General features: G+C 42.3%; 1 protein-coding gene across 1 annotated transcript; it reads right to left on the reverse strand.

Moving 5' to 3' along the window:
- Window positions 1–1,130: 1,130 nt before the first annotated feature.
- On the reverse strand, window positions 1,131–25,365 carry MRPS5 (mitochondrial ribosomal protein S5). Its single transcript, XM_030269716.4, has 11 exons — window positions 25,209–25,365; window positions 24,155–24,292; window positions 16,288–16,413; window positions 15,760–15,993; window positions 13,310–13,344; window positions 6,584–6,674; window positions 5,862–5,908; window positions 5,153–5,210; window positions 4,274–4,336; window positions 3,012–3,148; window positions 1,131–1,666 (listed from the first exon to the last, which is right to left on the reverse strand). Exons 1-11 carry the CDS (start codon window positions 25,270–25,272, stop codon window positions 1,442–1,444), a joined length of 1,218 nt encoding a protein of 405 aa, XP_030125576.2. The 5' UTR covers window positions 25,273–25,365; the 3' UTR covers window positions 1,131–1,441.
- Between the last annotated feature and the right edge of the window lie 355 nt (window positions 25,366–25,720).

Genomic DNA, 25,720 nt, shown 5'->3' on the forward strand with positions numbered 1-25,720 from the left:
GAGGTCTGCAGGCATCTGCTCTGGAGAGCAGGCAATTACGTGCTAGTTAAACCAATCTGTGCACCTGAAGGCAGGCAAAGCCTCAGTTCCTATTAAAAAAAAGATTACAGACATATTCATTAACTATGCCCAGATTGTAATCTTGGTTGCTCTTGCTTAACTGAGTGGTTTAACCACCAAGTTAACCATTCTCCAAATATTTGCATACTGGATGCCTTGCCTCCAGCAATGCAGTGAGTTAGGAGAACCTCCATCTTCTCCTAAATTGCAGGCAAATAATTTGATTTTTAATAGAAAATTATGGCCAGCTCCATGGCAAATGCAAGAGTTTCTGATTTTGCAGCCAGCTGTGTCTGTGAGCAATGAGCACTCTGTGTGCTGGGTAAAACATCTACACAAGCCCCTGTCTTAATATGAACAAACCTGTGGGAACAGTAAAGCCACAAAAGATTAATTTTATGTAGGGTCCTAAGCCCAACAGCAGAGATGCCAGCTGAACACGAGCACACAATCCCCAACAGCAGCTTGATGTGACAAGAAACTTTGCAACCTGGACACCTGGAAATCCCTATTGAAGGTGTACTTTGACTGAGCTGGCAAACAGGGGAAAAAACTTCATCCCACTGCTCAGAAGGCATGGCCCTGGAACTAGAATTCTCATTGCAAGAGTGAGATAAAAATTAAATTCACCCTGCCTGTCTGTATATACACAACTGCTGTCTTTAGAAACCTGCACTGAAATCAGTGTAAAACATTGCTCCTAAATGTCTTTAACATCAGAACTCCAAATGTAAATTCCCAGGCTGGTCTTGAAGGCTTTCTAAGGTATTTTCTCCCACACTACCAAAAGAGGTGGCCCAAGCATCTTTTGGCATTTGGGGACATGCCATGGCAGGCACTCAGACTGGGAGGCACAGAACTGCAGCCCTGAGCCCCAGCAGTGAGGCACAGTGAGACATTTGGGGACATGCCACGACAGGCACTCAGACTGGGAGGCACAGAACTGCCCCAGCAGTGAGGCACAGGTGCACACATGAGCTCCCACTACTGCTGCTTGCTACAGTGCCTCCCAGACACCAGCACTTTGCAACAACAACAACAACAAAGAGAGGACCCAAACAAACCCAAACTAAACCCACTCTGATGATTCTTTATTGCTTCCACAATCTTGTATTTTCAGCAGTTTCCCAAGAGCATGTGAAAGGAACGTGGACAAACCATCCTCTGGAATGAAGCAAATGCGTGTCTGAAGCCGAAGACTCATTCTCTGGCTGCTCCATCTGAGCATTCCCACCCAGGCAGGGGACTGTGCTCCTGGGTGGCAGCAGAGCCGTGGCTGGCACAGGGAGCTCCTGCTGCCTCCCTGAAAGCCAAGCCCAGATGCCATGCCTTGGGCTGGCTGTCCCAGCTGCGCTGGCTGGGCCATGAAGCACCACAGCGGTCAGCACGCCGCCCGCCTGACCCTGGCCCAGGGGGATTTCAGCATCCCCTGCGCCTCCTTCACCTCCCTCCACTCCAGCTTTGTGTCAGGAACCTCCTCCTCGGGCTCGGGCTGCTCCCGGACAGGCCCCTGGGGCAGGGCCACCACGATGGGCAGGGGGCCCTGCTCCTCCCGGAACTCCACCACGTAGAGGCTCTTCTGGTCTGCCAGCTGCTGGTGAGTCTCCTGGGAGCAGCACAGGGAAAGGACAGCCAAAACAACGCTGCTTACTGCAGGCCAACATCTACAGGGATGTGCGGCAGGGGAAAAAGCCCCAAAGAGGAATTTCCTAATAAACAGTTTAAGCACTGTGTAAATGGCTTATCTTGCTGGGCAAAAATTGAGATAGCCAGAGCTCAGATATACTAATCAGCCCTACAGTGTCATCCCAGAGGAATTGCTTCTGGAAAAACATACCCAGCTCATAAACATGCCTGCTGGCAGGAACATTTTTATGTCTTTATGTGGATATAAATTTTGTTTCGATAACAGAAAAGTGGCTGTTACTGCCCACACAGGTGGCATTAACTAACACAAAGATACATTCATAAAGATATGGATGTAACATTATTTTCAATGACACCTGTCCCTGGCCTACAAGGTGTTTTGATAACACTCAGATTTTACAGAGTAAATGTTTACAGGTGACAGGAAATTTTTCCTACTCAGGGCACTGAAGAAAACACATCAAGTGCATAACTCCAAAAGCAGTAATTTATACAGCAGGCCTTTTTTCTGTTTGTTGTGTGGAATGATCTCAGACAAAGACTGAAAATCCAATGCCAGGCTTCCCCAGGCGTGGCTGCCCTGAGGTATTGCTAAGCTGGGAGATCTGTGACTCCCACCAGGCAAAGGGGTCACAACCCCCTCACCTCTGGGTGACACAGCTGACAGCTACAGCTCCGCAGAGCTGTGTTAGGGATGGAAGCAGCTAAACCTTGGCAGCCACCAAAACTGCAAACAAAGGAGATAACCAGGAACTTCCAGAGGGCTGACTCATCCTGAGGCTGCTGTTCAAAGGAAGGAGGATGAAATGCTGCATGCTGGAGCTTTTCCATCAGTTCCAGGCAGCTGGCTCAGACAGGCATCTCCACTGTGAGCACTCAGAGGTGGAGGGAACACCACCACTCCCCTGACTGAATTCAGAGTCTCAATTACAGCAGCAACAGAAGCAGATGGGGCTTCACTCCTTGCTCAGTGAGAACTTAGAGCACAAACAAGTAGCAGCAAACAAACCTGGCCCACCATTCCCTGTGCCCAGCATTTTTCAGTAGTCACCAAAACCACACCAAATGAAAGCCCAGGAATTCAGATGTCCCCTGCAGACACCTGGCTGTGGAACAGGCAGAGTTACACACAGCTCTTCCTGATGGACAACTCCATAAAGCTGCTGAGGGATTACCCCCTTTGCTGATTTTGTTTGCTCTTTGTAAGATTACTTCACCTTAAGCCTGGAATATCAACTGTTTGCCCACAAACTATTCCATCCCCTCCTGTCCCCATACCTAATGGGCTCTGGGAGTGCACCCACCTGTAGGGTCAAGCCTCTGAAGAGAGCTCTGGTGATGTTAATCAAGTTTTTGGATCCAGTGACCTTGGCATACATGTCCTTAATGCCAATCAGCCTGCAGATGGTGATAATGGCTCGGTGGCAGTGCAGACCATACCCTGGGGGAAAAAAATTCATAAATGAGCATTGGGTCATTATTCAAAAGCACACAACTTACTCAGAAGAGAGCACTGAGATCTCTTCTTTGCTGTTTCTGTTCTCCAGCATGGTAGAACACATTAGATGTTGAAAATGGCTCCAGGGGCTGTGCAGAGGCATCACTTCCCTTTTCCTGGCCCAGCAATTGGAATGAGTTACACTTTGTCATCATTTTAGCGGCACAGAGTGAAGGAGAGACAAACATACTTCAAAATCCACAAACACAACAGAGGTTTGTGTGTCATCTGCATCCCTCTCCATCAGAGAGATGGAGAATTTATCAGCTCTACATTGGAGCTGTACCAGATTGGCATTAACTGCAAATGGTTTCTTACACTTGCCAGTTTTTAATGCACAAGATATATTTGAAGAGTCTCCTTTCACTCCAGAGAAGTTTGTTTTACATGGCTTAGCTCCAGTGATCTTTAAAAACTACAGAAAAGCCTTGTGTCCTGAGTAAAGGACACAAAAAAGAAATACATCCTGGGGACCAAAAGGCTGGAAAGCTGCAGAAAAGGGCTAGAATGTTTATTCTAGTCAGGTTATCCAATTGGAGACTTGTCAGCTAGGAAATGGAGGGAGAAAGGGGAAACCAGAAACAAAATATACAGAGACACAGAGCTGAAAGAACTCCAAAGAGACAAGGAAAAGAAAAAACCACTCCCCTAACTGATGAGCTCTCAGGAAACTTCAGGTGCCACTTCCAGGAAGATCAAACTGACTTCACAACCACCAAGGCTGTAAAGAAAGGGAGACCCAGAGTGGGAGGGTGTGAGAATTTACAGCTCTGTACAAACCCACCAGTGGCTGGAGCAGGACCAGGCTCCACACCCAGGTAATTCAGAACTGAAGGAATTACACTGAGGAAGAGTGAGAGAGCTCCCACCAATGTAAAGGGGACAAATCCCAATTTGATTGGGAAAAAGCAAAGCTATGTCAGCAAGAGTAGGTATTTCTACACAGAAATGGCTGACGATTTTCAACATTTAAAACATGGTAGACTAGACACTAGATAAGTTTAAGTTCATCAAATAAATACCAGTCAGTAACTGTGAAAAATTCAAAATGTAAACTTCTTTAATTACCTTTGTTTTGTTTCTTCATGCGGATTTTTGTCCTTTTAAATTTCACAGAAATGTCATGGTAAACTGGAGTGGGGAAAAAAAAGGCATTACAGATAAATTCTTCCTTCTAGAAGAGCTTTAGCTAGTGCCTTTCTTTTTCTGAACTCTAAGTTGGTTTTACTCTCCCCTGACTTCTTTAAAGGTAAATTTCTGGAATAGATTGTGAATGCTGAAATACCTGTGAATACTATGTTACAATTGAAAAACAGGTAGGTGTGCCTCCAGTGAGCCTCATTTAGTTTTGAACTGAGCTCACATGACACAATTTGACTCACACCTTTTTTAATAATCTAGTTTTTAACCCAAGAGTTCCCCATAGGCATCAGCATTCTTGGATTTTCCATACAGAGTACTAACAAAGAACTACCAGGAGACATCAGGCTGAGCCTCCAGCCCAGGCTCTCCCTGGCTGCTGGCTCAGCACACAGGGGTTGTGAGTCCCAGGGAATCATCTCCTCTGGCACAGAAAGGGGAAAAACACAGGAGTTCACTCACACAGTGAAGAAAAGGGAGTCACATACTGTCAGGGCATTTAACTCAAACTGTGCCAGAAAAGATCTAATCTTGCTATTAGGAGCCTGCAATAGTATGCATTAAGTATCCAAATTTTAAGCACAGATCCATGGAATAGTTTGGGTTGGAAGGGACTTTTTAAAGGTCAGCTGGTCCAACCACTCCACAATGAGCAGGGAACCTTCAACTAGACCAGGTTGTCAAGAATTATGTAATACAATGCATCAGATCAGAAAAACTTGATTCAACATTTTTTATGCTTTGCAAGTAGCTGCAACCAGTTCTTGCTGGCATATTCAGTGCTTACACTGAAAGAATAATACTTACTTGTGTGGTTCTGATACATCTCTATAAAGTGTAAGGAGCTTATTGCTTTATTCTTTGCCTAGGGAATAAGAGCAGAAAACATTTTTTTCCTTAAATTCTTCTGCTAAGCATTTGCAATTTACCATTATTCAGTTAATGAGATAGAAAAAAAAAGAAAGAGAAAAACTTAGGAAACAACTTAGGAGAACAGATCTGCCACATCTAAACTCTGTGGAAATGAAGATGTTTAGTCTGGAGAGGAGGAGGCTCAGGGGAGACCTTACTGCTCCCTGCAGCTCCTGAAAGATGAAGTGAGCTGGGGTCAGTCTCTTTTCCCAGGTAGCAAGGGTTAGGATGAGGGGAAACTGCCTCAAGCTGTGCCAGTGGAGGCTCAGATGGGAAAAATTCCTGCCCTGCAAGGGTTGCCAAGCACTGGACCAGGCTGCCAGTGAAGTGGCACCATCCCTGGAGGTGTCTGAGAGATGTGCAGACAGGGCACTGAGGCTGCTGCTGGACTTGGCAGTGTTTGGTCAACAGCTGGACTGGATCTTAAAGGGCTTTTCTGACCCAAATCATTCCATTATTATCTCAATCAAAACAAAGCAAACACACGGACTTACTTCTCTGCAAAAACTAGAGATTATACTGATTACTGGGGAAAAAAAACCCATAAGTGTAGATATGAATTATTTTAATTGTCATCAAGTAAAAAAAAATTCAATCAACGTACTTTCCTTAAAGCATTTGTCCTGTCACCTGCCTTCCCTATGGCAAAACCTGCAAGACAGAAAGAGGCATTTTATTGCTGAGATACAGATGATGCAGATGATCTTCAGAAAGAAAAGTGGAAAAAACCAAAGAACTTCACAGCCACGTTTAGCATTTAAATTTCCATTCCACTACACAGACCATACTCAGCAAATGGTTCAGAGGAAATCACAGAGACAAACAGTTTAGGAGTTATGAACACCTAAGATCTAGCTGCCAACTGCTTGTTGTCAAAGGAAAAAAAAATAAGGCTTAAGCTGTTTTTGTGTGTTTGACCAAACTTTGTTTCAAACAACTGAGTAGTGGTGACTGCTTCAGACAAAAGAGACAGTCCACTCTGATAAACATAAAGAAGGGAATGAAGGAAAAAAGCCTGGGACAACTTCGGTTCCATCATTTAGGACATCTGGATTACAGTGACACATTAAGCTTTCCAAAGAAGAGGCAGGAAGAGATTTTTCAGAGTAGCACATCTTTCTGCAAGAGAACCACACCTTCCTCTCTTTACAAATTTTCCTCCACTCCCAAGTGCAAGCAAAATTCAGCCTTGAATATTTCACATGAGCAATGTTCAGCCAAACTCTGGCTGACCAGGAATCCAACTGTCTTATTAAAACTGCCACAAAATATGCCATCATCAGATGTTACCTGTACATAGAACAAATGCATGCACACAGCACATACCTGCAGCTCCTTTGCCATTCCCAACAGCCACTAAGGCACGTACTGATTTTTTCCTGCCTTCCTTTGCCTTCATACAAAACACATTTCTCACCTGAAGGAAAAAAAACCAACACAAAACTTCCTGTTATTACACAAGTCCAAATGGGTTGGGCTTTGTTAGTTTTTCTTTCTTCTTTTTTTTAAAGACAGTCAAGTTTAGAAAAAAGCTATCAGAGGTTTGTAGTATACACTTAAAATATCTATACTGCCTTTGTCAATGGGTAGCACCTGCAGTGGGACACTGGCTTCAAGGCATTAAATACATAAAGGTTGTTAAAAACAACCTTTCTCCACACTCAGAGAAAAACTTACCTCATGGAAATTACCTTTCATGAAAGCAACCCCTCTGTTGTGCTCAGCTGCACAACAGATAATGCTCTAATGCTGCCAGCTTTATGTGTGATTTCAAGCATGATGAAACAACATGGGAAAAAAATGGGAAGTAATACTAATACTGAGAAAGTGACACCAATATTGAAGTGCCCCCCTTGTATTTTAACCTATTTTAGAAGCACTCTCAGGAATTGCTCAAGGTCTGTTGTTGCTTTACATGAATTAAAATTTAGGATTGAAATCTACCTGCATGCTGCAGAAGGCAATCTCATTACAGGGATAGCAGCTGCTGAAAAGGAGATTCCATTTCAGAGAGGGGAAGAAGAAGGAAATAGCCTGAAGCTGTGTCAGGGGAAGTTAAGGTTGGAGATCAGGAAAAGGTTTTTCACCCAGGGGGAGGTTGGGCACTGGAACAGCTCCCCGGGGCAGTGGTCACAGCACCAAGCCTGGCAGGGCTCAGTCAGTGTTTGGACAACAATCTGGGGCACTTGGGGTGACCCTTGGGCTGTTCTGTGCAGGGCCAGGAATTGCACTCAGTGATCCTGAGGGGCCCCTTCCAAGTCAGAATATTCCATGATTCTATCAGCAAGCCACTGCTTTACAGCCCCCCACCTTCTGTGGTCTAACACATCCCAAAGTGGACAAGAGAGGGATGAGCAGTGGGAGGGAGAGCAACCTGAGCTAGAAAATGCAGAATGTGGCAAAAGGTCACTAAAACTATGAGATAAGGGGAAGAGACTGGTTACATGTCAGCCCAAACCAGCTCCAGTCTGCTGGGGTTTAGAAACACTTCAGAGTTTGTCCTTTGGTGAACTTGGCTCGTTTTGATGTGCAAACCACAGCCCTGAAGCTGAGCCTGTGAGAAGGGACCCCTAACACCAAACAGGAATTCAGAATGTGCTGTGCCCTTAAATCCAGGTGAGAGACAGCTAAGCAAGGAGCAGCTCAGCCCAGCAGTGATGCAGATTCATTATGCAGAACTGTAGAGAATCAACTGTATCAATATGCTTGCATTTTTGCTTTCAGTGTGCTAGCTTTGCCCACAGCACCCCTGTTGGAGCAGAACTATAAATGAATCAAACAGCTCCACTGTGTGTGCATTGGCTTCTCGCACACTGGGTGAGAGAAGCCAATTTTGGGACAACAATCTGAGATCCTTAGTCCATCTGTTCTAGTTCCCTTGGTTTTGTTTATCTATTGAATTAAATGTTTGTTTAAATGCACACATACAGTTTATATGCTGTATGTAATGCATGAATTACATATAAAGTATCAAAAGATAATACATAGCATATATAAAAATCCTTTTCCCTGTATGTAATTCTTCAGTAAGCTACTCTGGCAGTAGTGTTATGCATCTGAAAGTAGATTATTAGAAAATACTTGGCCATGGTTTAAACATTCTTACTAAAATTCACCAGAAGAAATCCAAACAAAAAAAAACCCAAAAAAAAACCCCAAAAAACCACAAACAACAACAACAAAAAAACCAAACCAAACCAACAAAAAAACCAAAAACAAACCCAAAACAAATAACACCCCCCAAAATTCCAGTGCCTTCACTAGGTATAAATTATGGTTAGGGTTTCAAAAATTTCACCTTGCTTTCATTAAAATAAAGATGCTGCTGAATTCAAGGTGCCCAGACATTCTAGAGAGCACTTTGAAGTATCAGCCTTCCAAGCTATTTTTCTTTCTTCAAACTCATTGGTGACAAGAACAAGCTAAAAACCACACCCCATAAGATGAAAGTGCCTGTGTAAATGGGCTATTTAGAGAAAATGCAAAATAATAATGGAAGAAGAGAGAGTGAAGCAGAGTCATCTCCCCAGGAGCATCAAGAGAATACTATTTTTGCTTTCACACACTTTTATCTTCTCTTGCCAATCTCAGCAGGTAGCTGTACAAAAATAGAGTCAGCATGTCAAAAATAAAGGATGTGATGTTTGTAGAAATCTCCTCATGGATTATTCCTCTCCCTTTCCAGAATGTGGCAATAAAGACACACGCAAGGAGCTTCTGTGCCACTCTTCAAACTGCACAGCCTCTGAAAAGTGACTGAAACCAAGGCACAGCCACCCCTATGCTCAGACTGCCACCCAAATTAGACTGAAAGCCGATTTTTAAACTTTGAAGGCAGATGCAGCACATGTTCAACCTAAATCACAGTGTACCTCAAATTAACTCCTTGTATCCACCATCCAGTGGGGAAATACTACAAACTCAGCTTGCTTTCTAGAACTGAGGGAAGAGCAGCACCTCAAAACTAAAATGAAACCACCTCAGACATTTATTAAGAGGAGAAATGACAATGTGGAAGTAAGTTACATTCAAAGACAGACTGCTAAACATTATTATGCTTTCAGCAGTTGGACTTGGTTAAAAAAAAAGGTCAAAATTCAACACTTCCTGCAAGGTTTTGTTTCTGTAAGAGCAAAATGAATGACTGGCCAACTTGATTGCCCTTGGGACTCCCTCCTTTCCAGAAATCCTATTCTAGTCATGATTTCCAGGAACCTGCCACCTCCAGGCCACACTCCTGACACTGCCACTCTTTTGTTTTGCTGCTGTGATGCAGAGAAATGATTGCAAAGGCTGATCCCCTGATGGGCTAAGAGCCTCTGGTCCCAGCACTCCTCCAAGGTACCAGGGGAAATGAGATAAAATGAGAGCAGGGTGCAGTGCTGAAAGAAAAGCACTTCCATGCCCATGAGCCTACACAGGGTCAGGGGCACAGCTAAAAGGTTTGGGAATCCAGTTACCTAAAAGAACTGAGTAATCAACGTGTTAAAAGTCCCAACCCCATGTTAGCTGCATCGTGTCCCTACCAGCATTCTGTGCAGATGGGAACACACTGGCAGAACATCTCCCAGCTGCAATGATTGCATTGAAATGGTCCTTAACCCTGCACCCCCAGAGGAGGAGATGCTCTCCCCACCCAGGTCCCTCACAGAGAGATGGGATTGCTATCCCATTGCAATCCCCCACTGAGCCCTGCAAGCCAACAAGCAGAAATGAACAGCACTCACACAAACACAAGCAGCACTCATATCCTTGTCCTGTTCCTCTCTCTCCTCTCCCAGTGTGGCTTCATACTACAGATCCCAGCTGAGTACAGATCCTTTGGATTGACCCCCCAACAATGCATCCTCAAAGTCACTCTGCAGCTGAAATGGCTTCATTGCCTTTTCAAAGGATGAGCCATAATTATGCCAAATTAGAAGTCACTCAAAAGCTTCTGGGTGTTCCAAATGTCAGTTATTTCTTCCATACAGCCTGACAGGTAAGAGATAAAAATCATCAAGTATTTATTAAACAGAACCAGTTGAGGGTAGCATTCCTAAACTCTACTTTTAGGGCAGGCCAAAACCTTTTGAGTACTCCAAAAGTATCAGAAATAGTGCACAGCTCTGACCTCTCATGTTTTCCTGTGACAGGTGGCTTCAGGTGCTATCTTAAAAACTGTCTGAAATTTTCACTGCCAGTCTCAAGACACTGTCAGTATCATCTAGGGAACAGAAGACTTCCCTGTATTCTAAAAACAAAATCTAGAGCCTACAAATACTCCTAAAGTACTTCTGAGGCAACGTCTCATTAGAAGTAAATCATTACTCAAAGAGTATCCTTTATACCATATAATTTTTTAGTCAAGGCTGTCAAACACTAGATCTCAGATACTGTAATTCATACAGCATTTCTTTTTCACAAGCCCTTTTTTTTGCACCCATTGCAAAAAGAATTTCCAATGGCTTATAAAAAGAAACAAAAGGGTTTAGGCTGTGCATTAAAGAATATTCTCTTTGCCACAAGTAGCAAGTCTACCAAGCTGGGCCAAGAAGAAGCCAAATGGACTGAGACAAGAACACCTAATGCTACTTTGCATTCTGCAGTTCAACACTCAGACACAAATCTCTGAGTGTTTTTGTTGGTTTATGACAGCACCATACCTGCACCATCTGACTCAAAACCAGATCTATTCTGACACTGCAAAGGTTGCACCGACCCTGCTAAAATGGAGCTGTGCTTGCACAAAATTCTTCAAGCTGCCATCACCAGAAAGAGGCAATAGAAACAAAAAAGCATGAACCAACCAGCAAGTGATCACCAAGCACAACTGGTGGGAGGCAATTTCAGTGCTGGACAAAACCCCTTTGAGATCTGTCTTTGCAAAGGGCTTTATTTATATCTTCTCATTTAGAAAGCTCCCCTTAATGAGAGACTCAAAGGGCCACTAACCTCATGCTCTGTGCCTTCAAGCCCTACAGAGCACAAGGTCTCACTTTCTAATTTTAATTGCACTACAAGGTAATTACTATTACAGCACAAGGTAATTACTATTACTTTTTTTTTTTCTTTTGCTATGTTACCATGTTCATTTTGGAGAAAAATAAAAGAAAAATTCATCTGAGGGTTGATGACACATGAAATGAAGCCTTCCAGTGAAAATAATAATGGCACATGTCAGCTGCACCTGTAGATTTTAATTACCACTGTGATTACATGATGTTAGAACACCAGTTAAGCATTACCATCAGTTCTATTTAAAGAAATTGTTCTTATCTCTAATAGGAGCAGAACAGGAAATATTGCCTTAGGCTGGCAGGGAAAGTAAGAAACAGTTAACCCAACTTCCAGTTGATGTGAGAATCTGAGCTTGTCTATACTCTATTTTCTAGCCAGAAGAAATCAAATCACAGCTTTTCTGTTTCTGCATTATAAGAAAACACTTTAATAAGCAATTTCTCTCTTTGTTTAGGAAAACAGCACAGCCTTTTCAGTAGCACAATCACAACAGAAATACCCTATTATATCTTTGTTCAAAAGGCAGTCCTTTAAAAATGGCTCTGAGTTTCTTGCTGTGAAGCACAACTTCCCAGCAAACGTTATTTTAATCTCCTGTACTGGTGTGAAGGCAAAGACAATGGAAAACACATCCAGAAATAGCAGCATGTCTCTCACCTATTTAAGCCAGGAATGCTAAAATGATCTATTTATTTCAAAACTCATACTTGTTATCAGAAAATTGTAAGACTCAATTATCTTGAGCTCGCTGCTGCTTTTGAACAGAGAATTTTTGCTGCTGCTATTTTTCTGCAAAAGCATTCCACTTTCTTAGTTCACATCTGTGGCAATCTCACGTAACAGCAGAGCTCCAGCCTACTTCTAAAAGCTTTTTTATTACTCAAATATAATAAAGCATTGAGCCAAATTTGTACAGCACACAGAACCACTGCAGAGCGACTCAGCTTTGCTGTTTGTAAACAATTCTGCCAGTAAAGAAGGGCAAACCCCCCTGCTCTGGCACCCAAAGTGAGAGCCAGCTGTGACATGGCACAGCAGCAGACCAACATTCTCTGCTCTGTGCTCCTTCAGGCAGCAGAAGGCACTGCCAGCTGCAGGGCTTGGGAGCAAAAATCACTTATTTTAGGAACAGTTTCTGTGCAGTTTTCATAAATGGCCCTCAAACACAGGCCCAGCTAAAGGCCACGTGCTCCAAATGGTCTTTGCTGTATCAGTCAAAGCCCAAAGTGTGGCCCAGTCCACTCCAAAAACCCAGAGATATGAAAATAGGTTAACAGGTCGCAGATTTTGTCCCCCCATCTCTTCTGACAGATTATCTAACTTGTTTTTAAAAAGCTCCAATGACAGACATTCCATATACTCCCAATCCATTCCAGTATTCAAATTCCCATTTACAAGTCATTCTTTATATCTAAATTTAGCTTGCTTTTTATTTATATGCATTGCTTTTTATCCTTTTCACAGCAGATATCTAAAACAGTTTACATCTTTCCCCTTTGCAGGATTGAAAAAAAAATAGAAACCAACTCATGACTTTTAATTACCCAGACTGAGATTACAATTCAGAATCATTGTTTGCCATGACTCAGGAGATACCAAAGCCCACTGCCACAAGCAAAGACTGGGATTTATCTAGAAAACACTCGAGACACTGGGTAGAAATCCAGCTAATGGTGATCTCAGCAAAATGCAGAAGATAATCAAGGAAAAGGAAATCAATTTGCACATTTATCAGGACAGGAGAGAAGCTTTTCTGGAGTAGAGCTGTCAGGTAGCTCAGCTTCTGACTTGCCTGATCATTCTTTTAACTTCCAGACAAGGAGCTGTGGTTAATCAGACAATTTTGTTAAGAAAATGTTTCTCTTAGCCCTTCCCTCTCAAATGAAGAGACAAGGTAACTCACTTTCTCATAGGCTGTGCAGCTGAAACAGAGAACCAGACCAATTCTTACTGCTACAATACTGACTTGGCAAAGACTTGTTAAATAATTGCAAGGTCAATATAAAGTAGTGATAATTCTTCAAAGTTCCTGGAAAGATTTGCAATGCTTACCTCAATGACTCTTGTTTCAAAATCTTCATAAGTTTCTGTAGGGAGAAAAACAAGGAGAGAAAAGCACATTTCCTCGTGTTACTCGTCTGTCAGCACACCCCCCTGTAGGTGGTACAAATTAAAGAGGACACAACTCCCATGGAGATGAAGTTTATAAAGGAGTCTCAGCACAAAGTAGAAAAGGTAAGGTAAGAATAATTTGAACAAGCAATGTAAACTGCTTTCTCCCCTAAATACTGCTCTAAAACTGCAAATAAACCTCAAATTTCATATATACAGAGCAAAAGATGTAAATCATTAAAATCACCAGATGGGTCACTTCCATTATGACTAAAGTATTATCTAATATTTTTCAGAATATTCTAAAGCTTTTACCATACAATTAACAGGGATTCAAAGAGATGTCAGGTTCGGACTAGATGACCTGTAAAAAGTCTCTTCCAAATCAACCTAGTCTTTGATTCCATGGAAATGCAAGTACTTCTTTATTCACAGTTTTGTGAAAGTCCAGAAAGCGGAGGGGGAGCATGAAACAAAACAATACATGACCACTTCAAATAACCATAGTCCTCACAACCTCTTGCTTTTCCAACTTACCCCATGAACAAGAGCATTTCAGTATAACACAGAAAACCTTTACTTGGTGTAGCTACAGTGAGATTTTGGAGGAAAGTTTAAAAGCCTGTAACGGTGTAGAACTGGGGCCTCAGTCCTTGACCAAGCATTGGTTTATTATTGACACAAAACCTCCAAGATGTTTATAAACATGATCATCTTGGCACAGTTTAGAGACCTGTCAGTCTGCACAAAGCAGATTTCTGGCTAAGGATATGAATCTGCACTCTCTGCTCCCTCTGAAGTTCTTCAGTTGCTAAAGAAACACTGCAAACTTGGGAGAAAAGCAATTTGATTTCTAAGTGGAAAGTGGAAAACACTGTTCTTTTTCCTAGCTAGCACAGTAAGTGACACCAGGAAATTCTGTCATGCCACAGTCTCAGGCCAAAAGGATTCATTTGGTTTGGCAGCTTCAGGTCTGCTCTTCCCAACACCTTGACATTGCTTTGCATACAGGGAATGTCCCAATTCCCCTGCAAAAGCATCAATCCTCTGAATAAAAAGAAAGGAACTGAAAGAACTGTGGGGGCCTGAAGATCCCTGACATTTTTAGCAGACTAGAAGGAAACCAGTGCATGCTGATCACAAACTGCTTTTTCTCAAACACATTTATAATACAGGCTGACAGCTTCATTCTCCTGTTTTGATTGCAGTGCCCTTTCCTCTTTTTGGCAGAATGTGATCTGACTAGAGCAGGTTCCACACAGCCAACTTTAATGCAAGTAATCCACATCAGTAGTATCAGCCAAAAGCAAAAGCAAGGAAAACACCAGAAGGTTAAGTTCACAAATGCATAAACACTGTTTACAACAGCTGGCACTTCTTCTGGTGGGATAAACTCAACACAGTCTTGTGTTCAGAGTATGGAACTAGAACCATGGCACTTCCTTGACTTGCTCCATGTTCCACCACTGACTTATGGGGAATTTGGAACAATTAATCTCTCAGATCTCCTATTTTTACACTGACAGGTTCAGTGACAGTTGGCCAAGTCCATTGTCCCATCACTGCCTTCCACAGAATATTTGCTCTTAGGGTAAAAAAATGAAATGCAAACAGTGCTATAAAATACCACCTGTCTTTCTTAGCTCCTCTTACTATAAAAGTGTACAGAAAGATGTCAATAAGCAGAATTTCACCATAAAAACTCAGCCCAACAGGAGCTGACAAGGCTTTTTCATGTTTAATTAGTTGAAAAAGATTAGGCTTCTAAATGTTAAAGCTACTACAGAATCTCTAGTAGTCCGAATAACAGCACTGGATAAAAGTCACCTCACTGCTGTACAAGTAAAAGCTCTAGCTTCACTATATTGAATTACTTAGGAAATAAAAAAAAAAACTTTCATAGTTAATATGATAGTTATTTATTGCAGCTTCTTTTAAAAGCTACATTCAAACTACATAATCTTTAACCCTATTTCATTATTTGAACTAGAATTTCAAAAAGATTGATTTATCCCACAGGATCCTTTAAGAAACTATTGAAAAAATATGACTACACATCATACTCAAGACAATTGATGCTGGACACAGAGGAACATTTCCATCCTTCAGGACTCCTGTAGCAGTCTGTGACCTGGCACAGTACTCTGTAAAACCACACAAAATCATTCAGTCTGTAATGGAACAGAACAGGCTAACAGCTGCAGGAAATAAAGCAGTGTTTTAACAGATTTCACTGGTGTGAGCAGTACCTGCTCTTTGATTTAGCTTGCTTGTGTGTGGGCCTGGAATAAAGTACAAAACCAATTTTCAATCACAGAAAAAGTCTGGATCTCACTTTCTGCAAGTCCCCCCTCAGAAAGGGAGAGGAAGAAGATAATTAGTTTTCTTACCTCCATTCGGCCCAGGGTCAGGAGGATCCAGAATGACACCTCCCCAGCACTTTCCACTCCATCCTCCCTCTCTCTTAATTTTTATTTTCTTTTTCTTCTCAAATGTATCTCTCTGCTGAATGATTTCAGACTGAATTCTCTCTCGTTCTTCTTTTTTCCGCTGGGCAACTTCTTGCACTCTCCCAGTTTGCAACACAGGAGCATTAAGACCAGGCCAGAGGAAACCAGAACGTCCTTAGAAATAACAGAGAAAAACTAAGCTTTGTTCCAAATTAGAATTTCAACTCTGGACTCAGGAAAATGCAATGAAATGGAAAACTCTCACATATTTCAAATGTGTTCTATGATGCAGAATTTATAACTGGAAAAGCAAAACCAACATTAAATAATAATAAAAAGATTTTTTTTTTTAAAGCCAAAGCGGTTCTGGCATCACAGAAATGAAAATAAATTTGTCCACTTATGAAATCAAGAAACACTGTACACAAAAATATCAAGATGTCTTCAGCTTTGTATTTGTGAATCTACCTTCACCAATCTCCTGGCCTCTATTGAGATTCTTCCTTAGCTTCTTCTTCTTTTTCTTTCCTCTTCCTTTCTTTACTCCTACGCCAGTCTCTGCCAAAGCTCCTTTCCATAGCTGATCAGCTGTCACTGAAAAAAAAAAAATAAATCCTTAAGTTACATTCAAGCACAACTTACACTGGAAACTGAAGCTGAACAAAAAATAACCCCAAATGTGAAACCTGCGTGATCTTTGCTTTGCTGGAATTTAAACTGTAACATTACTGCCTTGCCAAGAAAGTAATTTCCTACTCTGTGCATATGTATTTGGTGCAAAGATGAGCCTCTACCCCTGATTACTGCACTGAGAGAGGCACACAGCCAAGGGCATGTTTTCTACAAGGTTTTTCAAAATTGATTTAAAGACAAATATTCCTAACAACTAACCAGTATGGTATGCATTTCCAGGTCATGAAAAGAAAATCATTCATTAGTAAGTCAGAGCAGCAATACCTTGCAGTACATATCCAAGGGCATCAATCAGTGACAGTCAACTTGGATCACTTTTAAATATCCAAGAGCTAGCCTGCTTTAAAAGCCACAAAACATAAAAAATTAAGCAAAACATAAACCTGCTGCCATTCTCAAGTTCTGAAAATACAATGTTCCCCTTATTGACTGTGTAAGTAGGAAGGAATGCAGAACACTTTAAGAGCATCATCACAGAGTTCTGGCTCTGTCAGGCCTCCTCAGGCAGTGGCTGTGGTTTAAAACCAGTGTCTGAACTGTCAGCCACTAAAAACCTTACAGCTGATTACAACACACCAATGCATGTAGCTGTGACCTAAAGGTGTGGGGGGAAAATATCAACAAAAAGCCCCACCAAAACCAACAAAAACTTATATAAAAACACATTACCTCCTTGCTGCAAATTTTTTTAGCGGGGCGAAAAAGCAAAGTAAGTAGGCAACATGTTTTTCAGTAAATTCATGCTAAGTGAACTACAGGGCTGTTCCATTAGGTGGAAGGCTGGTCATCAATCCTGTTAATCAACCCTTCTTAGCTGATTCAGAAAACACTGTGTAACTAGCAATTCTTTTTAAAAAATGATAATCTTTCTAGCCTGGAAACATGGAATCACAATAAAGGTACTTAGATTTTTCTTTGCAAGGCTATTTTTAAGCTGGAACAGTCCCTCAATCTGCAGTTTGTGTGACACCACAGAGGGTCAGACTGCAGAGGGGCAGCACAAGCAGTTAAGAGAAAAGAGCAGCTCTGGAGCTGGTAATACACGCCAAAAAAATCTTGCACTTTGAGCTGCACTCCAAATATACATACAATCAGATCACTTTAATTCCAATAGAGGGAGGTAGCAAAGGTCACAGATTAAGGACATTGCCTTGCACCAGAGGAGAACATTCAATGCCAACACATCCATGAAGAACAGGTCAGGCCGAGTCAAGCTTTGGCCTCAAGCACTACACAAATTCTGACAAAATTAGAACCAGATGAAAACATCACATTTGGTCCCAAAGTGCAGTTCATCTCATCAGTCTGTAATAACACCATCATGTGTTTGGAAAGCAGCTGCATTTAATGAAACTCATCAGAAGCCTGCAGGCTGCAGGGCTGAGTTCTTTATAGGATGGAGGCATCACGCTGATTTTAAGACGAAGTGACAAGAATGGGATGTGAAAAGGATAGGCTGTCATCAGGAAGATTACAATGGTGGGGACACTGCTTGTGACAGACAGCCAACACACCACTGGAGAAAATAAAAATCTGTGTGTAAGAAAGGTCAATCTGACTTGGCAGCAAAGCACCAAAGTGATTAGCAAGCACACACAGAGGCAGGAGCAATGTCTTGATTTGGAGGAAGTAACTCCAAGAAAGGACTTTCTGCACTGGTTTCACACTTGTGGAGATGCTCAGGAATGAAGACACTACAGCAGAGATGCAGTGTCTTTGAGATTGATGGGCTTATTTTATTTTGCCTCTGTAAAATAGGGTGCTGCATGCATTCCTCAAGAGCTAAAATAGAAGCAGTCGTAAAAGCCACTGCACATTTTTAGTCAGTTACCCAAAAGCACACAGCTACTGAGTGGGGGGGAAAAGTGTCATCTGTAAGATTTGATTTTATAGACTAGAAAAAGATTCACTACTGAACTGATGTGAAAACATGCTTTATGCAAGCTGATCACTAACAACAGTAAGTCTGTGTGACATCATTCCATGTAGCTTAATCTACACAAAAGGTATTTGTAATATTCTGGAAAGCATTTGGGTTTGTGTCTTTTTATATTATCCCTGAATACTGGGAATGATACAGGTAATTATCAGATTAATATTTGGCCACACCTCAGTAAACCAAAAGCATTAAAAGACTTGCTGTAAGCCCCATCATAAACCAGTATCCTAGATACTCATTAACTGAGATTAAAATCAGAATTCTTTGTCTCCTGCAAGATGAGTTCACAGCTTGCTGAGCATACAAAGAGAGACAAAGAGCAGTAAGCTGGAAAAATGAAGGGAGTAAAAGGAGAAGAAAGAATCAATTTTGTAGAACAGCTAAGTAGGCTCACTTCTTTCCAATACAAGTAATCTTTCCCTAAGGATTTTGGTGACAAATAGCCTGTGGCAGCACAGCAGCAGAGATACAAAGACATTAATACTGACATAATAAAAAGACTAAAGAACTTATAATAAACAGTTCCTTGGTGCACTGTTGTCCATTAACACCATTACATTTGTGCAGCTGTATCACCAATGGAACTCAGTAAGGTCTTTTCAATCACTTACATTCTCTTACAAGTCTCAGCCTGGAATACACACTTTTATTAACAGATGAAATCTTACAAAATATGATATTTCAACCCCCTTCCTTCTCCAGATACCACTGCCACTATCTCCAAACAAAAACAGGATTTAGAAAAAAATGTTTCGTGCATATGAAATATGAACCAGCCACATCAACCACTCCAACCAGGATCTGGCAAAGAACTGCAATTTAAGTAGCTTAGGTTAGGAAAAAGGAGTGCTCCAAAAATCTAAACATGATGCCATATTCTCTCTCCACCATCTTACAACACTATCCTTAACTACAAAGCATTTAGGGTAAAGGTGCTAGGAAAAAGCATACCCAGAGCAGCTGTCATAAGAGCAAAACCTGCAACTCATTGCAGTGGCTGAACATGACTCAAATAATTCAGATGTCATTTCCAATTGCATGTATTAACATTCAATGTCAAGCTCAATTCTTATGAGTGGCTGGAGTCATTCTCACAATAACATTAAAATCTACTTCCAAAACAACAGCAGTGAACCATCCAAAACAAAGATGGAGTTTGGCTTCTTACACCTTAATCATCTTCAGCTGAACTCATACACTGTTCAAAACCTGTCAACTCAGTTCATACCATCTGTTATCCCTGAGAAGTTATGTTTCTAATACATTTTCCTCCTAGCTTTAAACATGGAAGTCTTTCATTCCAAGACCTACTCAGGCTTTGTAAAGTTACTTATGGAAAATATTTAACTCCTCTAGGTTCAATCCTCTCCTCCATGATTCAAAAGGGAATATTCTGCAGATGATAATACAAAGAGATTTATTAATGAGAGAAAAATGGAACAATGTCATACTAATACCAGAGGGATTACTTCTAACATGTGAGATTCTACAGCAGACTCATCAACATCAGTGTGTTCATCCCAAATGAGAACTGCTCTTGCCACCTGACCTCTGAAATCCAACTGTCTGCCTCCATGTGACATCAGTTCCTTGATTTTCTGTTTAACCCTGGCCCGTGAGCAGAAAAGCATGGATCCACAAGATCTATAAAAAATTACATATAGTGCCAGATTATTCTCAAGTCACTAAGTCACCACACTCAAAACATTGTTTTCTTCGAAGAAAGAGACCCTTTTTCAAAAGAGACCTCTCAGCTGTTAAAAATGGAAGCATATGATGCACATTGATACTGAAGATAATGAGAAGACAAAAATCTCCCCCTCCCCAGTGAGGCCATTAAAAACCAGGGCAGCTAAAGCAAAATACAAGCTCCTCTTTGCAATTCTGCCTCACCCTCTGCAGATGTCACTCCTGAGGGTATTATCTGTGAGCCCTCCAGGGCCTTTACAAAACCTGGGAAGCCCTAGAGTCTGTTCAGCCTGGACAGCCACTGCTGGGGCACACAGCATGAACTGGGGGCATCCAACTGCACAGCTGCCAAATCTGCAAATGTCTCACCACAAAAACCAACGTGAGGCCATCCAGGAGACCACCACCACGGGACAGACAGAGAAATGGTTTTAGATAAAAACTCACAGAAAAAAATTTTAAAAAACAACTGCACATACCTGGTATGTTTCCACTGAAAACTTAAGCTCAGTTCTACTTCTCACTGCTAGACAGATTTCCACAAGAGCAAAACAAAAAAACCCTCATATACTACCAAACATTCTGTTTGATTTTGTTAATGCAAGTCTCTTGGGCTACCTATTAATTCATAGTAATTTAATAACATTGTTAAAAAATGCAAAAGCTCCAATTATGTGGGTTGCATAAAAATTTTGTTTAGGTGGGTCTGCAAATTTATTGGCAGAAAAAGATATCTATAGTCTAATTATTTTCTCCCCCAAGATAGAATGGGAAAGTTTTGGGCATTTTCCTCAAAATCCAGAAACAAAACTTGCATCCTGATAGTACAACAAAACCTGGAAAATATTCCAAAAGATGCATTCACACTGCTGCACTGACACAGGGAATAACTCCACTTTACTGCAAACCTTGAGCACCCTTCCACAGTGCACTCAGATTAGAATTTCACATTTTCCAACACTGGCAATTTGTCACAATGTCAGCACAAGTTGCAGACATGGGACTGTCAGGCTGATTGTCAGTCTCAATTCAAACCCTGACTAAATCCAGCTACAATTCCAGCACTTCCAGTACAGAAATTGCACTTTTTTTCTTTATAACATTTCATGAAAAACCAAGGACCTTACATGTAGCTAGTATGTGTGATTGTAAATACTACTATCTTTTGAAGGTTGCTTTGATTAGTAAAGCTTTCATTTTTTATTTTCAGTAACAATCACACCTCAGTGTCGCCAGATGGATATATGGAGAAGAGAAATTTCAGTGAGGTTTCTGCAAACTAAACACCCTTGGCTTGGTTCAGTTCCTCAAAACAAAATGAAAATCAGAGGCTAAATGCCTTTGAAAAGTAGTACCATAAAACGATCAAAATAAATACCGTAAAAAACCCCAATCAAATGAAAACCCAACAGAATACCTCTCCAGGTACAATTAACTATAAGGCATTCAGTCCCCTTTCTTTTGACAAAAAGCAATCAACCAACTATTTTTCAACATACAGACAATTATCTTGTAAAAGGAAAAAAAAAATTAAAAAGCTGTTGTACAGATGTAACTCTTTACATCCTTAATGCTGAAACATCTTCTTATGGTGCCAATGATAATGACAAGAGGCAGCTCTGTAATTATTTATCTGGAATGCTCATACTTCGAGGAAAATTCTTTGTAAATTGAAAAAGTAAGCATTTTTAAATTCTGATCATGGAGTTAGACATGGCTGTCAAAATGAACAATTTAATCCAAAGAAAACTCACATAAGACTACAAAAACACGGTACAAAATGTACATAAGGAGCAGGCTCAAGGAGCAGTGCAAGGTTCTCCAGCCACAGAAGTGGCTTTGGAACAAGATGCTCTTTAAGACCCTTCCTACCCAAACCACACTATGATCCCATGGCTGGCTCCCAAGGGCAGCTAATGGGATTACCTGTGAGCAGGACTGTGTGATTTTTATACATTCCTAGTAACAAATAAAAGCTCCTCATCTCACATGCACTTGGATACACAGCAGATGACGAGAAAATCACGCTGGTTTGGATGGCTGGGGTCAAAGACAATTCCTCAGGCTGGGAGACAGCCAAAGCAGTAAATGAAAACTGAACTGCTTCCCATGGTCAGGAGGGTGGAAAGGGCAAAGAATAAGCCTGCAATATGAAGATAATTTTTCATCATTTTATTAAAAACTCACTGAAGCATGTTACAGGACAGGAATAAATTCCCTATGTATGTTTTTGTGTCAGTGTTGCACGACAGAAGTACCTGGGTAAGGATCAGAGAAAAATGCCTAGGATAACTGCAATTTTTCCTATTTAAATGAATTCCTTCTATTTAAACCAGACAAGCTATTAAAAAGAATAGTTCTGTTGAAGGTATAGATGACCCTACTTACAAGAGCACAGTAATATTACCCAAGGACTGATGAAAGAACATTAAGCATTCACTAGAGAGAGAAAAATCCAGTCACCCTTCTCAGGCACAAAGCTCTGTCATTTGGCTGACATTTCACTTGACAGCTATTTCACATAAAATGGTCATATCTGCATTTTAAATGTTGCCACTCCTGAAGCAACTGCACTGCTAAGGAATTGAGTGATTTATACTGTTTGTATCCACTTCATTTGAATAGTGAGGGTTTTGCTTTTTACTTCTGTGAGTGTTCTTAGAAAAATTGTACTTTGAAATATAAAACCCTGAGTCTTCTTAATCTCATGGCTACTGCCTCTGCTTAATACATAAAGGAGGTACACTTTCGTTTTTTCAGGTTGTTACATCTTATTAAATAAGCCAATAGTTTCAGATAGTTTGCCTAAATAAATAAAATTTTACTGAACAACATGGATGCTTTGTTTCAGCAAATATTTCTAATTCAGACATTTAACCAGACGTCTGGAAAAGCTCCTGGCAAAACAGAGCTCATCTAGAGCTTGTGAATATGAATACAAGGCTAATTAAGGAAATAATCTAACCTACAAATCCTAATCACACTGCAATCACTTGTGGTTTAATTTAAGATAAACAAAATAACAACAGAGGGTGGCTTCTTACACATTCTCATCTTGCTGCTGCTCGTCTAAACGAGTTCTCCCTGCAGGTGGCATCCTTAGAAAGCCTTTTCCACGCACAGCCTGCAGCTCACACTGCAGCCTTTCCAAGCCTTTGGAGACCCCTCCACCCTCAATTACAGTCAAGGGTCAACATTTACTGGATAAAACCAGCAGCAAGCCCAGCCTGACTGTTTAACCCCTTCTCTTGAGCAGATGTAAAGAAAACAAATGCAGCATTCTGTCACCCAGATGTTGAGAACAGGAAGAGACCACCAGTTCTGAGAGTCTGATTCTGCAGAGCTCTGAAATTCTGTGGATTAGAAACAATCACATTCTGACCCTCTGACTGCTGCAGTTATCTCTGCCAGAGCCTGTGTCCTTGCCATTTTCTCTCTTCTGCTATGGGGCAGGAAAAGGAAGCACAGAGCAGGTGAAAAAGCCCCCCAGCTATCTCAGCTCACAGTCCTGAGTGTCAATTCAAACAGCCACCATTCCTCAGCTATGCCAAGCACGGGTGAAATTCCTTCCAGGACTGGAGGAAAACACTGCACCAGAGCAGACAGTCTGCAGGGGGGGTTACCAACAGTTTTTGTGTCTTGCATTGCAGCAATTCCACTTTTGAACAGCAGGCCTTGCCTGTGGCTCAAAAAATAATTTAGAAGATAAACACACAATTTACACTCTCAATAAAGGCCTAGGAAACAGAGGGGAAGCTGCTTCCTCCTCCCATCCAATGACATACATTAGAGGGATTCACTGTGACACAAAGCAAACTCTTGTTTGCTGCTAAAAGATGATAAATTGACTTTGTGTACACACTTCTGTCAACACCTGCAGCTGCCACTGTAATCCCAGGAGACACAAAAAAGTCAGTATACACAGATTTTCATGACTGTGTCTCTCCAGAGCAGCGTTTTCTTCCCCTCTCCTGTTTGTTACAGTTAACAATTTTCATCCAGCTCAGGACTTACAGGTATTGAAGAAACTGCTTTTCCTGCACTGCTCCACTGTCCCAGTCCAGGGGGCAGAGAGGGAGCAGCGTGTCTGGAAAGCCCATGCCAGGCTGGAGTAGGGACTGCAGCTCCCTTTCACTGGCACAGAAGCAAAGCCTGGAACAAAGACAGACAGGTGTTTAGAGACAGCACATCTCCTTCCTTTAAAAACTGCATTTCTGCAAATATAGGCATGGGCAGAGAAGCCAGTGATTTTCACAGGGAATCAGACTTGAACCTTTTGTCTTGAAGTGCAAAGCAGAAGGTGGGAGGGAAAACACTGCAACAGAAAATGTCACAAAGAGGGCAGTCCATCTTGCTGATAGAATGATTTTAATGAATTATTAAGTAGTTGCAGCCTTTATTTTTCCTGGTTTACCTGCAAGAAATGGTTGGGGTTTTAAGGATATTCTTGTGACTAGGCTGTGGAAATGCTTCCCTCTGCTAAGGAAAACCCACCAGCCTGTTTTCAAGCCCTGCTTAATGTTCAGGCTCTAATCACAGTTTGGCACCACTTCATTACAGATTGCCCTGAGGATGGAAAGAGACCTGAAATTCATCAACTGCTTCGATTCTGCTAAAGAAAAGAAAGGCAAGAAGGTTTTTAGAGGACTGTAGAAGATAAAGATGTTTTCCCTTCCTCCTAATTACGCTTTAAAAAATACATTTGAGTTTTGAAAAACGACTAAAGAGGATCCATGTGCCCATGGATGACAGGGGTGTGCCCATGGATGTCCGTGTGTCCCCATGGATGTCCAGGTGTGCCCATGGATGTCCGTGTGTGCCCATGGATGATGTCCGTGTGTCCATGGATGATGTCTGTGTGTCCCCATGGATGTCCGTGTGTCCCCATGGATGTCCGGGTGTGCCCATGGATGTCCGTGTGTGCCCATGGATCCGTGTGTCCCCACACACAGATGTCCGGGTGCCGGTGCCCCCTGAGCGCGCTCCCCTCGCCCTGCGGGGAATCCCCGCCTCCCGTGCCGGTGGCTGTGCCCTCCCCGCGGCGGAGCCGTTCCCGCTGTCCCGTCACCTCTCCATGCCGCTCGCAGCGCGCCCCGGGCCCAGGCCCGCCCGGCCGCCGCCGCCGCCGCCATCGCCCGCCCTCACCGCCGCTGCGGGCGTCCTGCGCACTGCCTGATCAGAAAGCGCAGCGGGAGCGGGAGCGGCGGGGACACCGCGGGGCGGAAGAGCGGGGGGCGGCGGCGGCCGCTCGCTGCAGCCTTTGCTGCCGCTGCAGCGGAGCCTCGGCCGCCCCTCTGCCCCTGCCCCGTTAACAATCCCACCGGCAGGCAGGCGGGCACAGCTGAGGGGAAAGCCCCCGGCAGGCCCCAGCGCCCGCCATGGCGGGGCCCGCCGGGGTCCGTGTTGCGCGGGCTGCGGAGCCTCTCCTGTGGCAGAAATTCCTTTGGGTACCGGGTCTGTGTGTTCCGGGCTGCTGAGCCTCTCCCTTGGGAGATCCCTTTGGGTACCGGGTCTGTGTGTCCCGGGCTGCGGAGCCTCTCCTGTGGCAGAGGTTCCCTTTGGGTACCGGGTCTGTGTGTC

The sequence above is a fragment of the Taeniopygia guttata genome, chromosome 3 (genome assembly GCF_048771995.1).
Source record: "Taeniopygia guttata chromosome 3, bTaeGut7.mat, whole genome shotgun sequence".
Classification (NCBI taxonomy): Eukaryota; Metazoa; Chordata; class Aves; order Passeriformes; family Estrildidae; genus Taeniopygia; species Taeniopygia guttata.